This window comes from Notolepis coatsorum (genome assembly GCF_963971535.1).
Source record: "Notolepis coatsorum genome assembly, chromosome: 7".
Taxonomy (NCBI): Eukaryota; Metazoa; Chordata; class Actinopteri; order Aulopiformes; family Paralepididae; genus Notolepis; species Notolepis coatsorum.
Genome location: NC_140171.1, coordinates 33,514,853 through 33,531,158, shown reverse-complemented (window position 1 = coordinate 33,531,158; position 16,306 = coordinate 33,514,853). Strand labels below are relative to the sequence as shown.

The following is a 16,306-nucleotide window of genomic DNA, read 5'->3' as shown; positions in this document are numbered from 1 at the left end:
TTCCACTGGTAAAAGACTGCAGCAGTCTATTGCCTGATCTGTCCTTTCCTGTAGAGTGCGTGCGTGCGTGTGTGTGTGTGTGTATTTTGTGTGTATGCATACCTATACATATCCGTGTGTGAGTTGCTGTGCAATCAGAGACTACAGGAATACCCAGAGCTGTCACATTGCTTTTGTTCTCATTGGACGGTGGTTTGAAGCAGGTGTCAGTTTTCACCCAGTGTGCCTACCTGAAACAGAAGCTGCATGATGCTGCTTCCTGCTGCTGCTCTGCCCAGGTTACTGTTGAAGGCTCTGGGGATAGAGAACGGCTGGCACTCTGAAGTATAGAATAGACCAGTAGAATAGATTAAAATACAGTACAACACAACAGAGATAGAATAGAATAGAACACGGCAGGGTAGAATAAAATTAAGTAGAATAGAATTGTGTGGAGTATAATAGACACACACACACACACACACACACACACACACACACACACACACACACACACACACACAAATACACACACACCTTGGCTGTCATTGTCATGGTAACAGAGCAGGCTCTGGGGATCAGCCAGCTTCCCTGTGGCGGCGATCTCTTGTCCCCGCAGCACCAGAGGCTCCTCGTTGAGCACGCGGGCGTGCATGAGGATCATCAGCAGCACGGATGACAGGCTGTAGGCCTTGGCCGCCACGCGCAGCGGGTGAGGCTCCAGGGAGGAGGGTGAGGGGTCCAGGGTGGCACGATCCTCGGTGACAGAGGAGGAGGAGGTGGAGGAGGAGGCGGAGGAGGAGGAGGAGAGGGAGTCCAGGTAGGGGAGGTAGGGCTGGGAGGCAGACTGGCTGACCTGGTGGATCAGATCACCTGGGGTGGGTGACAGATGGGGGCAGGACAGGTTAAAGCAGCAGTGATAGTTGTAGGGTGTCCACTAGCGCTCACAAATATTAGACCATATTATCATATTAGACTTAATGGAGAGCATTATTTACTGAATACTTATTTTATTCCCATGATAAACAATGAGACCAATTTACCATTTATCAACAATGCAGCCTATCCATATTCAGTGAGTAATACTCTCCCAACCTTTCAAGTAATATAAATAATATAAAGCTACAGCAGCAGACAGGTTAAAGTGAACCTCATATGCTGGACGCAGCTCTGGGGAGGAACTGGGTCTGACAGGCGGCCAGATCGCAGCACTATGAAATATATATAATATATACAGTAGACGGGTGCCTCTCTGCAGACATAGGCACGGTTGTCTGCAGAATGGTGGGCGAGGAGGGACAGTAAAAGCAACGTTTTAACCTTTGAACCTGTTTGTTTGAAGCAGCATTTTCCATATTTGCATGCAGCATCTCCATAACAGTATCTGTCATTCTCTTTCTTACCCATGGTGTTGGTGTGTGTGTCTGTCTGTGTGTCTGTGTGTCTGTGTGCCTGTGTGTCTGTCTGTCTGTCTGTCTGTCTGTCTGTCTGTCTGTCTGTGGCTCAGGAGGTAGAGCGATCGTCTGGTAATCAGTAATCGGTAATCAGACTCGGTAATCGGTAATTGGAAAGTTCGATTCCCGCTCATCCCGGGCAGCTTGTCGAAGTGTCCTTGAGCAAGACACTTAACCCCTAACTGCTCCCGATGAGCAGGGTGGCACCTTGCATGGTTGCCTCCACCGTTGGTGTGTGAATGTGTGAGTGAATGGGTCAAATGTGAGGAACAAATAGTAAAGAGCTTTGGATAAAAGCGCTATATAAATGCACTATTTACCATTTTAACATTTCTGTGTGTGTCTGTCTGTCTGTCTCTTACCCATGATATTGAGGATGTTGTCAGCGATCTCAGTAGGAGTGACGGTCCCCTGCTTGGTGTCAGTCTGCAGGATCTCCAGCATGGACTCCAACTTGTTCAGAGTGCTGTTCTGACACTCTGCACAGATGAACTCTCGACTCACCGCCTGGAAGGCACACACACACACACACACACACACACACACACACACACACACACACACACACACACACACACACACACACACACACACACACACACACACACACACACACACACACACACACACACACACACACACACACACACACACACACACACACACACACACACACACACACACACACACACACACACACACACACACCTACCTTATGGTAGTGTTTTTTAAAGTCTGGGACCCATACGTGAGCCTTGAGAAAATGTAATACAGGTCCCCAAATTATTACCTGGAAGTATCATATGAATACATATAGCCAGGCATATAACAAAATAAAAAACACTGTAGGCTAATAATGTTTGCTAATACACTTGAGCTCAAGCTGTTCCACTAGTAGCAATGGAATGGAATTCCACTGAAATGGTTTATAGAGGCCTTTCACCAACAATGTAATAGATTGGTGGTGTGGCTGGGTAGCGTAGAGGTCTAAGCACTCGCCTACCACCCAGTGTCAGCAGTATCCCCGGCTTGATCAGTCGTCTCTGTACGAACACAATATTGGCAGTGTTCGCGGGTGGGAAGCGCCGGTCGGGTACGAGTCCCGGTCATTACAACAGTGACTTCTACTAGTCAGTCGTGGGAACCTGTTCAGCAGAGAGGGGATCGGGGGGGGGGGGGGGGGTTGATAGCGTGAACCTCCACGAGCATTACGCTCTCCCTGTGAAAACCCCTAGCTGGGCGAGCTCCCGTAGCTCACCGCGTATCTCGGCGCTATTTCGGCGTCGGGGACAACCGTGCTCGTCACGGATCTGGGGTACACGAGTTCGACTCCCGGACTCGCCGTATTTTCTCAGAGTGTCTTCCCCTGATCTATATCCCATTCAACCTGTTTCTGTCGGTCATGCTTGACCAGAAAAAGCGATAAATGCTAAAAAATGAAGTTTAAAAAAAAAGAAAACCCCTAGCTGTCAGGAGAAAAGAAGTGGCTTGGCGGCTCCATATGTATCGGAGGAGGCGTGTGGTTAGTCTACAACCTCCCCGTTCCTTACAGGGCTTGTATAGAGCTGCTCACCGTGCACTGTGCCAGGGCAGCGGAGGGGGGGGGGGGGGGCTTGTATAGAGCTGCTCACCGTGCACTGTGCCAGGGCAGCGGAGGTCTGCTGGATGTCGTTGACCGTGGTGAGGTCCAGAGCGGTCAGGGCTCTGGTGATGTCACTGCGCACGCTGACGCGGTAGGCCCGCTCTGCACGGGACACCCGCGCCGACTCCCTCGTCTGCTCATACTGAGGAAGAAGAGTTTAGAATATTAGTATGTTAGTATAGTACACACACACAGATGTACACGTGTATTGACATATTGACACACACACACACACACACACACACACGTCACACACACACCGTAACGTATTTATAAAAGATGATGAAAGGGTTGAAAGGATTCATGGAGATGAAAGGATTTATGAATATGGATTCAAGTTTCAAGTTTCTTTAATAGTTGTCATACAGAAGTACAGAATACTTTCATACAAAATGCTTCTTACTGTTACGCTCCAGAGACTGTGCTAGACAAGATAGTATCAAATAACATAGTATAGCATGTAATTTAGAAGAAGAAAATGAGGTCACAGTGTTCGGTATAGACATATGTACAGTGTTCTGAGTTACCATATAATATACAATACTATGCAGTGTACTAATGTACAGTACTATATAGTGCAAAGCAGAAATGGGATGAGGTACAATTTAGGTACAATTTACAGTAAGGTGTACGGGTTGTAGTGCAATCCTTCATCAATAAATATAAAGTGTGGGGAGTGGGTGCTACAGTGTGTTTGTTTAAAGTGGGTGTGTGCTATAAAGTGTGTGGAGTGGGTGCTACAGTGTGTTTGTTTAAAGTGAGTGTGTGCGTGTGGATGTGTGTGCTATGTGCGTTTGGTGGTTGTTGTTGTGTAGTGTTCATTGTTCGTTTAGCAGCCTGATGGCCTGGGGATAGAAGCTTCTTCTGAGTCTTTCTGTGCTCGCCTTGAGACTCCGGTATCGCTTGCCTGACCGCAGCAGTTCAAAGAGGCAGTTGTTCGGGTGACTGGAGTCTTTAATGATTCTCTTAGCCTTGCCCTTGCAACGCTTGTTGTAAATGTTCTGGAGGGTGGGGAGCCCCCCTCCAATTGTGCGTTCGGCTGAACGTGTCACTCTTTGTAGTCTGCTTCGGTCTTGTGCAGTGCTATTCCCAAACCAGGAGGTGATGTTGCCGGTCAAGATGCTCTCTATTGTACATGAGTAGAAGTTCTTAAGGATCTTCTGACTGACTTGGAACTTCCTTAGGCGCCTGAGGAAGTAGAGGCGTTGTCGTGCCTTCTTCACAACACTGTCAATGTGTGTGGTCCATGTCAAGTCCTCGGATATGTAGGCTCCGAGGTACTTAAAGCTGTTGACTCTCTCAACCGGTGCCCCGTCGATGCTGAGGGGGCTGTAGTCCTTGACCCCCGATTCATGGATGAATGCCTCAAAGAACATACATATAAGACAGATATATGTGACTAATGGATGGATGGATGGATGGGTAGTTGGATAGATGAATAGATGGTCAAATCAATGAAAGAATAAATGGAGAGATGGATGAATGGATGGATGGATGGATGGATGGATGGATGGATCAATAGTTGGTTGGATGGATGAACAGATGAATGAACGGACAGTTAGACGAATGGATGGAGGGATGTTGGGTTGAAAGACGGACTCAGCCTACCATATTCAGCACAGTGATGACAGCCAGGGACATCTCCCTGACCCGCTGGGAATCACCCTGCTTCAGCAGCTCTCTGAGCCTGCTGCCCGTCAACTCAGCCAGCCAATGGGGAAGGCTGCTGTAGCCTGGGGGAGGGTCCGGTAGCACTACCTCGATGGACCTGGACACAAAAAGACACACATGAATACACACACACACACACACACACAATATGGGCGGTCGGCCAAGCCGGAGGCACCACAGCCGGATTCGATCCCACTGGCTCTGTGGTGGTAGACAGACGCTTAGTCCGCTGCACTACCCGGCCGCCCTGTGATTTCGTTTTATATCATATATCGGTATCGGTATCGGAAATGAAGAGTTGGACAATATCGGTATATCGGATATCGGTAAAAAAAGCCAATATCGAACATCCCTAATAGAAACGTGTATGGATGGTGGACATGCTCATCATAGTTACTTGTTGAGGGCAGTGACGGCGGCTCCCTGGTGGTCCTCCACGGTGATGGACACGGCCACGTGGTAGCGGCTGGCACTGAAGCCCGGGGGCAGGAAGGCGGAGTGCTCCGGGCTGGTGCCCTTGTACACGCAGAAGTCCTCGCAGTAGTCGTCCTTACAGCGCGTCACCAGCAGGCTGTAGAGCAAAGGAGTCTCCGACACACCCTGGTCACTGTAGCCTGTCGGGAGAGAACGAGTTGTTTGAGTTTCGTGGGGAAACGCTGCCTTCTATACCCGTCTGCCCCACCCTTCTTTTGTACATGTAAACGTTGAGGGCCGGAGGAACTAGCGCAGATTGAAATTGACAGTGGAAACAATGTAGAGGGGGGCGGGGGAGTCAAGCCTTCATTCAAAGACTACAGCCAATCACCATGGCTTACCTTTCTCTCATACCTCCAGCTGTATCCCTCCTCTCGTAGTCATTTAAACAGCATCTGATAGCTGTCACCTGTCACCTGCATCCCACCACCACCACCCCATTCTTCTCCGTAGACTGTAGATTAGATCTACACCTGTGCGCTGACACCACCCTCTGGTCGCGTCTGTCTGCATAACCTTGATATCAACAACCTCAGTCTGATCACCCTGCTGCATGCAAGCCAAACCAGCCTTCACTTAAACCGTATCATCATCATCATCATCATCATCATCATCATCATCATCATCATCATCATCATCATCATCATTTCAGTTGATAACAAGTTTGAACTTGTGAAATGCCAGCGTGTTGGATATAGTTAACTATCCGAGCTAATAGCAACAAATATGATGTTCAAAATGTACCTTAAATGGATATTTGTTCATATTTGTTCAAATGTTTAATACGCTTATCAACATGGGAGTGAACAGATAGGCTTGCTAAAACATCCCCTGTTTTTTAAGCATTAAAACCAAATGATGGACCTCAATGCATCACAGCAACAGACACATTTTACAACAGGTACACATGTTGTTAAAGACTGTGTACTGAAGATGGTGGATAACATTCGTAATGAAAAGAAGTAGGAGTTTGCAAACGTTTGCCTCACTCGCACTACGGCTGAGAATCTAAGAGAATGTCCTGAGAATCTAAGAGAATGTCCTGAGAATCTAAGAGAAGTCCTGAGAATCTAAGAGAAGTCCTGAGAATCTAAGAGAATGTCCTGAGAATCTAAGAGAATGTCCTGAGAATCTAAGAGATGTCCTGAGAATCTAAGAGATGTCCGAATGTCCTGAGAATCTAAGAGATGTCCTGAGAATCTAAGAGATGTCCTGAGAATATAAGAGAATGTCCTGAGAATCTAAGAGATGTCCTGAGAATCTAAGAGAATGTCCTGAGAATCTAAATGTCCTGAGAATCTAAGAGAATGTCCTGAGAATCTAAGAGATGTCCTGAGAATCTAAGAGAATGTCCTGAGAATCTAAATGTCCTGAGAATCTAAGAGAATGTCCTGAGAATCTAAGAGATGTCCTGAGAATCTAAGAGAATGTCCTGAGAATCTAAGAGATGTCCTGAGAATCTAAGAGATGTCCTGAGAATCTAAGAGATGTCCTGAGAATATAAGAGAATGTCCTGAGAATCTAAGAGATGTCCTGAGAATCTAAGAGAATGTCCTGATAATCTAAGAGATGTCCTGAGAATCTAAAAGATGTCCTGAGAATCTAAGAGATATCCTGAGAATCTAAGAGATGTCCTGAGAATCTAAGAGATGTCCTGAGAATCTAAGAGAATGTCCTGAGAATCTAAGAGATGTCCTGAGAATCTAAGAGAATGTCCTGAATTTAAGAGATGTCCTGAGAATCTAAGAGAATGTCCTGAATTTAAGAGATGTCCTGAGAATCTAAGAGAATGTCCTGAGAATCTAAGAGATGTCCTGAGAATCTAAGAGATGTCCTGAGAATCTAAGAGATGTCCTGAGAATATAAGAGAATGTCCTGAGAATCTAAGAGATGTCCTGAGAATCTAAGAGAATGTCCTGATAATCTAAGAGAATGTCCTGAGAATCTAAGAGATGTCCTGAGAATCTAAGAGATGTCCTGAGAATCTAAGAGATGTCCTGAGAATCTAAGAGATGTCCTGAGAATCTAAGAGAATGTCCTGAGAATCTAAGAGAATGTCCTGAGAATCTAAGAGAATGTCCTGAGAATCTAAGAGATGTCCTGAGAATCTAAGAGAATGTCCTGAGAATCTAAGAGAATGTCCTGAGAATCTAAGAGATGTCCTGAGAATCTAAGAGAAGTCCTGAGAATCTAAGAGAATGTCCTGAGAATCCAAGAGAATGTCCTGAGAATCTAAGAGATGTCCTGAGAATCTAAGAGATGTCCTGAGAATCTAAGAGATGTCCTGAGAATCTAAGAGATGTCCTGAGAATCTAAGAGAATGTCCTGAGAATCTAAGAGAATGTCCTGAGAATCTAAGAGATGTCCTGAGAATCTAAGAGATGTCCTGAGAATATAAGAGAATGTCTTGAAAATCTAAGAGATGTCCTGAGAATCTAAGAGAATGTCCTGAGAATCTAAATGTCCTGAGAATCTAAGAGAATGTCCTGAGAATCTAAGAGATGTCCTGAGAATCTAAGAGAATGTCCTGAGAATCTAAGAGATGTCCTGAGAATCTAAGAGATGTCCTGAGAATCTAAGAGATGTCCTGAGAATATAAGAGAATGTCCTGAGAATCTAAGAGATGTCCTGAGAATCTAAGAGAATGTCCTGATAATCTAAGAGATGTCCTGAGAATCTAAAAGATGTCCTGAGAATCTAAGAGATATCCTGAGAATCTAAGAGATGTCCTGAGAATCTAAGAGATGTCCTGAGAATCTAAGAGAATGTCCTGAGAATCTAAGAGATGTCCTGAGAATCTAAGAGAATGTCCTGAGAATCTAAATGTCCTGAGAATCTAAGAGAATGTCCTGAATTTAAGAGATGTCCTGAGAATCTAAGAGAATGTCCTGAGAATCTAAGAGATGTCCTGAGAATCTAAGAGATGTCCTGAGAATCTAAGAGATGTCCTGAGAATATAAGAGAATGTCCTGAGAATCTAAGAGATGTCCTGAGAATCTAAGAGAATGTCCTGATAATCTAAGAGAATGTCCTGAGAATCTAAGAGATGTCCTGAGAATCTAAGAGATGTCCTGAGAATCTAAGAGATGTCCTGAGAATCTAAGAGATGTCCTGAGAATCTAAGAGAATGTCCTGAGAATCTAAGAGAATGTCCTGAGAATCTAAGAGAATGTCCTGAGAATCTAAGAGATGTCCTGAGAATCTAAGAGAATGTCCTGAGAATCTAAGAGAATGTCCTGAGAATCTAAGAGATGTCCTGAGAATCTAAGAGAATGTCCTGAGAATCTAAGAGAATGTCCTGAGAATCTAAGAGAATGTCCTGAGAATCTAAGAGAATGTCCTGAGAATCTAAGAGAATGTCCTGAGAATCTAAGAGAATGTCCTGAGAATCTAAGAGATGTCCTGAGAATCTAAGAGAATGTCCTGAGAATCTAAGAGAATGTCCTGAGAATCTAAGAGATGTCCTGAGAATCTAAGAGAATGTCCTGAGAATCTAAGAGAATGTCCTGAGAATCTAAGAGATGTCCTGAGAATCTAAGAGATGTCCTGAGAATCTAAGACATGTCCTGAGAATCTAAGAGATGTCCTGAGAATCTAAGAGATGTCCTGAGAATCTAAGAGAATGTCCTGAGAATCTAAGAGAATGTCCTGAGAATCTAAGAGATGTCCTGAGAATCTAAGAGATGTCCTGAGAATATAAGAGAATGTCCTGAGAATCTAAGAGATGTCCTGAGAATCTAAGAGAATGTCCTGAGAATCTAAATGTCCTGAGAATCTAAGAGAATGTCCTGAGAATCTAAGAGATGTCCTGAGAATCTAAGAGAATGTCCTGAGAATCTAAGAGATGTCCTGAGAATCTAAGAGATGTCCTGAGAATATAAGAGAATGTCCTGAGAATCTAAGAGATGTCCTGAGAATCTAAGAGAATGTCCTGATAATCTAAGAGATGTCCTGAGAATCTAAAAGATGTCATGAGAATCTAAGAGATATCCTGAGAATCTAAGAGATGTCCTGAGAATCTAAGAGATGTCCTGAGAATCTAAGAGAATGTCCTGAGAATCTAAGAGATGTCCTGAGAATCTAAGAGAATGTCCTGAGAATCTAAATGTCCTGAGAATCTAAGAGAATGTCCTGAATCTAAGAGATGTCCTGAGAATCTAAGAGAATGTCCTGAGAATCTAAGAGATGTCCTGAGAATCTAAGAGATGTCCTGAGAATCTAAGAGATGTCCTGAGAATATAAGAGAATGTCCTGAGAATCTAAGAGATGTCCTGAGAATCTAAGAGAATGTCCTGATAATCTAAGAGAATGTCCTGAGAATCTAAGAGATGTCCTGAGAATCTAAGAGATGTCCTGAGAATCTAAGAGATGTCCTGAGAATCTAAGAGATGTCCTGAGAATCTAAGAGAATGTCCTGAGAATCTAAGAGAATGTCCTGAGAATCTAAGAGAATGTCCTGAGAATCTAAGAGATGTCCTGAGAATCTAAGAGAATGTCCTGAGAATCTAAGAGAATGTCCTGAGAATCTAAGAGATGTCCTGAGAATCTAAGAGAATGTCCTGAGAATCTAAGAGAATGTCCTGAGAATCTAAGAGAATGTCCTGAGAATCTAAGAGAATGTCCTGAGAATCTAAGAGATGTCCTGAGAATCTAAGAGAATGTCCTGAGAATCTAAGAGAATGTCCTGAGAATCTAAGAGATGTCCTGAGAATCTAAGAGAATGTCCTGAGAATCTAAGAGAATGTCCTGAGAATCTAAGAGATGTCCTGAGAATCTAAGAGATGTCCTGAGAATCTAAGACATGTCCTGAGAATCTAAGAGATGTCCTGAGAATCTAAGAGATGTCCTGAGAATCTAAGAGATGTCCTGAGAATCTAAAAGATGTCCTGAGAATCTAAGAGAATGTCCTGAGAATCTAAGAGATGTCCTGAGAATCTAAGAGATGTCCTGAGAATCTAAGAGATGTCCTGAGAATCTAAGAGAATGTCCTGAGAATCTAAGAGAATGTCCTGAGAATCTAAGAGATGTCCTGAGAATCTAAGAGATGTCCTGAGAATCTAAGAGAATGTCCTGAGAATCTAAGAGAATGTCCTGAGAATCTAAGAGATGTCCTGAGAATCTAAGAGATGTCCTGAGAATCTAAGAGATGTCCTGAGAATCTAAGAGAATGTCCTGAGAATTTAAGAGAATGTCCTGAGAATCTAAGAGAATGTCCTGAGAATCTAAGAGATGTCCTGAGAATCTAAGAGAATGTCCTGAGAATCTAAGAGATGTCCTGAGAATCTAAAAGATGTCCTGAGAATCTAAGAGATATCCTGAGAATCTAAGAGAATGTCCTGAGAATCTAAGAGATATCCTGAGAATCTAAGAGAATGTCCTGAGAATCTAAGAGATGTCCTGAGAATCTAAGAGATGTCCTGAGAATCTAAGAGATGTCCTGAGAATCTAAGAGAATGTCCTGAGAATCTAAGAGAATGTCCTGAGAATCTAAGAGAATGTCCTGAGAATCTAAGAGATGTCCTGAGAATCTAAAAGATGTCCTGAGAATCTAAGAGATATCCTGAGAATCTAAGAGAATGTCCTGAGAATCTAAGAGAATGTCCTGAGAATCTAAGAGATGTCCCGAGAATCTAAGAGATGTCCTGAGAATCTAAGAGATGTCCTGAGAATCTAAGAGAATGTCCTGAGAATCTAGAGATGTCCTGAGACACCAAGAGACAAGTGAGCAGGGAGGTAGATTATTCCCCTCTAGCCTGCGATGAAAGCACTGATGTATCAGACACAGCTCAGTGGATTATTCCCCTCTAGCTGCGATGAAAGCACTGATGTATCAGACACAGCTCAGTGGATTATTCCCCTCTAGCCTGCGATGAAAGCACTGATGTATCAGACACAGCTCAGTGGATTATTCTTTTGCAAGGAATAGAGGCCTTGCGCTGAATCTTTGTGTAGTTCTCTTTATTCCAGGATGGCTGCCTGTCACCATTGGTAATCACGTTCAAAAGATTTCTGTGCAGTGGTAGAGTAGGTAAAACAATGGATTGTTTTTGATTAATAGTCACATGTGATGATAAGTGTATCTGTGTCGTTTGTTTATTATTGTGTTTATTATTCTTTGTATTGTGTTCCATGCTGCAGACCCCCTTGAAATTAGATGTTACATTTAGCTTGAACAAGGGCTTCTAATATACGAATTTTAGTGCCTATTTCCCCATTGTTATCTATGGTCTGGACTCACCTCGCTCCTTTTTAGAAGTGCACAGGCACCTCAGTTGAACATGTTTAAACTCGAGGCGTCTTCACGTTATTTTGGTGTGTGACAGAGGGCGTGTTCAACATAAACCGCCACTTGAATGTGTATCCGATGGCACCTTTTCCATGGTGACGCATCAACGGTGTGTCAATAAACAGACCTGGCCTTCTCACCAGAGCAGTTGAAGTGGACTCGTTCCAGGAGCGTGCGTATCCTCAAGCCCTCGCCCTCTCTGTCCTCCCCCTCCGCCCCTCCTCTCAGGTGGCACTCCCCGCCGGCAGGGGGCATGTTGGGGCTCAGCGTGATGGAGGCGGCGCCCTCGCCCTCCAGGCTGTTGTCGGTCACATGCAGGGTGAAGATGTAGGAGTCGCCGTGGCGCAGGGCCCCCTGCCGCACCACCAGGTTCATGCTGTCACTCCCTGTGGTGGTGGAGGACAGGTCCAGGGCCAGGGTCTCGTTACGCAGCGTTTTGGCTGTCCAGTGCTGGGAGCGCTGTGAGGGGGGGGGGGGGGGGGGGGAGGGAGAGAGAGAGAGAGAGAGAGAGAGAGAGAGAGAGAGAGAGAGAGAGAGAGAGAGAGAGAGAAGAGAGAGAGAGAGAGAGAGGAGAGAGAGAAGAGAGAGAGAGAGAGAGAGAGGAGAGAGAGAGAGAGAGAGAGAGAGAGAGAAGAGAGAGAGAGAGAGAGAGAGAGAGAGAGGAGAGAGAGAGAGAGAGGGAGAGAGAGAGAGAGAGAGAGAGAGAGAGAGAGGGAGGGAGAGAGAGAGAGGAGGAGAGAGAGAGAGAGAGAGAGAGAGAGAGAGAGAGAGAGAGGAGAGAGAGAGAGAGAGAGAGAGAGGGAGAGAGAGAGACATGCTCACCATGGTACCACTTTTGTACTTGTAATACCATGGTATAGTCCATATAATTTAGGGTTCCTTTTGTTTTACTGCAGTACAAGTTATCATTAGCGGTACATCATTAGCAGCTACACTCAACAGGTCTTTTGTCATTCAGCTCATGTCCATTTAGCTACGCTGGGAATGTATCAGTGTTTCTGCGTTGACCTCACTCCATACTCCCACACACTGCTCTCTCATCCAGGAGAGGAAAGAACCTCAGAGAAAATACTTTGTGAAGAAGATGTAGAGGAGGAGGAGGAGGAGGAGGAGGAAGAGCTGAATAATGTGGAAATCTTGACATCACTGTCTCGTTCTGAGGGGCGATGACTTCATTCGGCTGAGGCAAAGTCTGCTTGAGTCGGAAGTGTGTGTGAGTGTGTTTCTGTCTGTAGAACTCTGTAATTCTTAAATCGTATGTACTGTATATTTGAAATAAGTGTATATGCTTATGTATCGTATATGTGTGTGTGTATGTGTTAGTGTGTGCGTGTGTGCGTGTGTGTGTGTGTGTGTGTGTGTGTGTGTGTGTGTGTGTGTGTGTGTGTGTGTGTGTGTGTGTGTGTGTGTGTGTGTGTGTGTGTGTGTGTGTTTACCTCACGGAGGTGTTTCTGACAGTTGGTGCAGGTCCTCTCAGGTAGACGTGGGAGTTCTGACTGACCTCGTAGATGGACTGAGCCTTACAGGACACACACTCCAGATACACCATGGGAATGATTCCACTGTGGACCAGCACCTAGCACACATACATACACACACACACATTATTAAAATACTGTTACTACAGTTTCTAGCAGGGGTGTAAAGGTACACGTATGCCGTAGCGAGACGTTTTCAGTGTGTACCGTACCGTACCGACTGGCTGTGTACCGAACTAATACAACGGTATGTTAACCACTAACGTCCGCCCCACCGGGGGCTGTTTTTTTCACAATCTATTATAATAATAATAATTATTATGAGTCGATTATTAATTCAATATAGAATATTTGTTGATAGCCCTACAAGTACAATTAGTTACTGCAGCCTATTCATCCCTGAGTGGAACATGGAAAGCCAAACTTTCCCCCACTGTACCGAAAACCCGTACCGAACCGTGACTTCAAAACCGAGGTACATACCGAACCGTGGTTTTTGTGTATCATTACACCCCTAGTTTCTAGTAAGGTAGACGAGGATCGATGAGCAACCACTCTCAGGCTGAGAGAGAGAGGAGAGAGAGAGAACACCACACCCACGCACGCGCGCACACACACACACACACACACACACACACACACACACACACACACACACACACACACACACACAGTGCCTGGATAAGGCAGTTGATAAGGTTTGATGAGCAACCACTCTTACACTGAGACAGACAGGTCACACACACCCACACATATTCTACACATACCTCTAGTCTACACATCACTTCGATAAGGCAGTTGATGAGATTAGCAATACAAGAGTCTGCGTATGAGAATACTACTGCATTAACAAAAGAATTAGTCTGAGTATGAGACTACTACTACATTAACCAGACTACTTAACAATACAATAGTCTGAGGATGAGACTACTACTTAACAATACAATAGTCTGAGGATGAGACTACTACTTAACAATACAAGTGTCTGAGTATGAGACTACTACTACATTAACAATACAAGTGTCTGAGTATGAGACTACTACATTAACAATACAAGTGTCTGAGTATGAGACTATTACTACATTAACAATACAAGTGTCTGAGTATGAGACTACTACATTAACAATACAAGTGTCTGAGTATGAGACTACTAGTACTACATTAACAATACAAGTGTCTGAGTATGAGACTACAACATTAACAATACAGGTGTCTGAGTATGAGACTACTACATTAACAATACAAGTGTCTGAGTATGAGACTACTACTTAACAATACAAGTGTCTGAGTATGAGACTACTACTACATTAACAAGACTACTTAACAATACATAGTCTGAGTATGAGACTACTACTTTAACAATACAATAGTCTGAGTATGAGACTACTAGTACATTAACAAGACTACTTAACAATACAATAGTCTGAGTATGAGACTACTACTTTAAACAATACAATAGTCTGAGTATGAGACTACTACTTTAACAATACAATAGTCTGAGTATGAGACTACTAGTACTTAACAATACAAGTGTCTGAGTATGAGACTACTACATTAAGAATACAGATACACTGGACAACATTAAGAATACAGATACACTGGACAACATTAACAATACAGATACACTGAACAACATTAAGAATACAGATACACTGGACAACATTAAGAATACAGATACACTGGGCAAGATGTTAAAATAAACAACATGACTCTTGTGCAGCACTCCACTCACATCTGCAGCCCCCAGAAACTGGATGCACAAAAAATCAGAAACACACAGACAGCACACAAACACACGCGCACACACACACACACACACACAAACACACACGCGCGCGGTGTCTCAAACCAGAGCTGCAGCCGGAGGAGATGAAGTCATTAGTTCACTCGTCAGAAAGCTACAGCTCCACCACTTAATACTCATTACTATCCCTAAGGGGAAGAGTGGTGGCAAAACATATTTCCTAGATTGGATATATGGCTGCTGTGCCTTAAGTGTATAACTTTGAATAACTTTTAAGTTCAAATTAATTCCCTTTCCCATTTTTTCTTTCTGTCAGACATCTTTATTTACATAGCATTTTAAAATACAAGCTTCTACCTCTCTCGCACTCAACTCAACCCCCCCCCCCCCTCTCTCTCTATTCTCTCTCACATCATGACACCAGCACATCGTGACACCAGCACATTGTGACACCAGCACCAGCACATCATGACACCAGCACATCATGACACCAGCACATCATGACACCAGCACATCGTGACACCAGCACGTCATGACACCAGCACTCATGACACCAGCACATCGTGACACCAGCACATCATGACACCAGCACATCATGACACCAGCACATCATGACACCAGCACATCATGACACCAGCACATCATGACACCAGCACATCGTGACACCAGCACATCATGACACCAGCACATCATGACACCAGCACATCATGACACCAGCACATCATGACACCAGCACATCATGACACCAGCACGTCATGACACCAGCACATCATGACACCAGCACATCATGACACCAGCACATCATGACACCAGCACATCATGACACCAGCACCAGCACATCGTGACACCAGCACATCATGACACCAGCACATCATGACACCAGCACGTCATGACACCAGCACATCATGACACCAGCACATCATGACACCAGCACATCATGACACCAGCAATCATGACACCAGCACATCGTGACACCAGCACATCCTGACACCAGCACATCATGACACCAGCACCAGCACATCGTGACACCAGCACATCATGACACCAGCACATCATGACACCAGCACATCATGACACCAGCACATCATGACACCAGCGCCAGCACATCGTGACACCAGCACATCATGACACCAGCACATCATGACCACACATCATGACACACCAGCACATCATGACACCAGCACATCATGACACCAGCACCAGCACATCGTGACACCAGCACATCATGACACCAGCACATCATGACACCAGCACATCATGACACCAGACATCATGACACCAGCACATCGTGACACCAGCACATCATGACACCAGCACATCATGACACCAGCACATCATGACACCAGCACCAGCACATCATGACACCAGCACATCATGACACCAGCACATCATGACACCAGCACATCGTGACACCAGCCATCATGACACATCATGACACCACACCATCATGACACCAGCACATCATGACACCAGCAATCATGACACCAGCACATCGTGACACCAGCACATCATGACAAACCAGCACATCTGACACCAGCACACCGTGACACCAGCACATTCGTGACACCAGCACATCAT

The 16,306-nt window shown here is 44.6% G+C and overlaps 1 protein-coding gene across 1 annotated transcript in view; it reads right to left on the bottom strand.

Moving 5' to 3' along the window:
- pkd1a (polycystic kidney disease 1a) overlaps nucleotides 1–16,306 on the bottom strand; it is a 228,555-nt gene that overhangs the window by 79,372 nt on the left and 132,877 nt on the right. Inside the window, 9 exon segments of the mRNA XM_084318240.1 lie at nucleotides 231–319; nucleotides 517–852; nucleotides 1,796–1,940; nucleotides 3,065–3,217; nucleotides 4,684–4,843; nucleotides 5,144–5,360; nucleotides 11,647–11,956; nucleotides 12,943–12,974; nucleotides 12,977–13,082. Of these exon segments, the coding sequence (XP_084174366.1) occupies nucleotides 231–319; nucleotides 517–852; nucleotides 1,796–1,940; nucleotides 3,065–3,217; nucleotides 4,684–4,843; nucleotides 5,144–5,360; nucleotides 11,647–11,956; nucleotides 12,943–12,974; nucleotides 12,977–13,082 (1,548 nt within the window).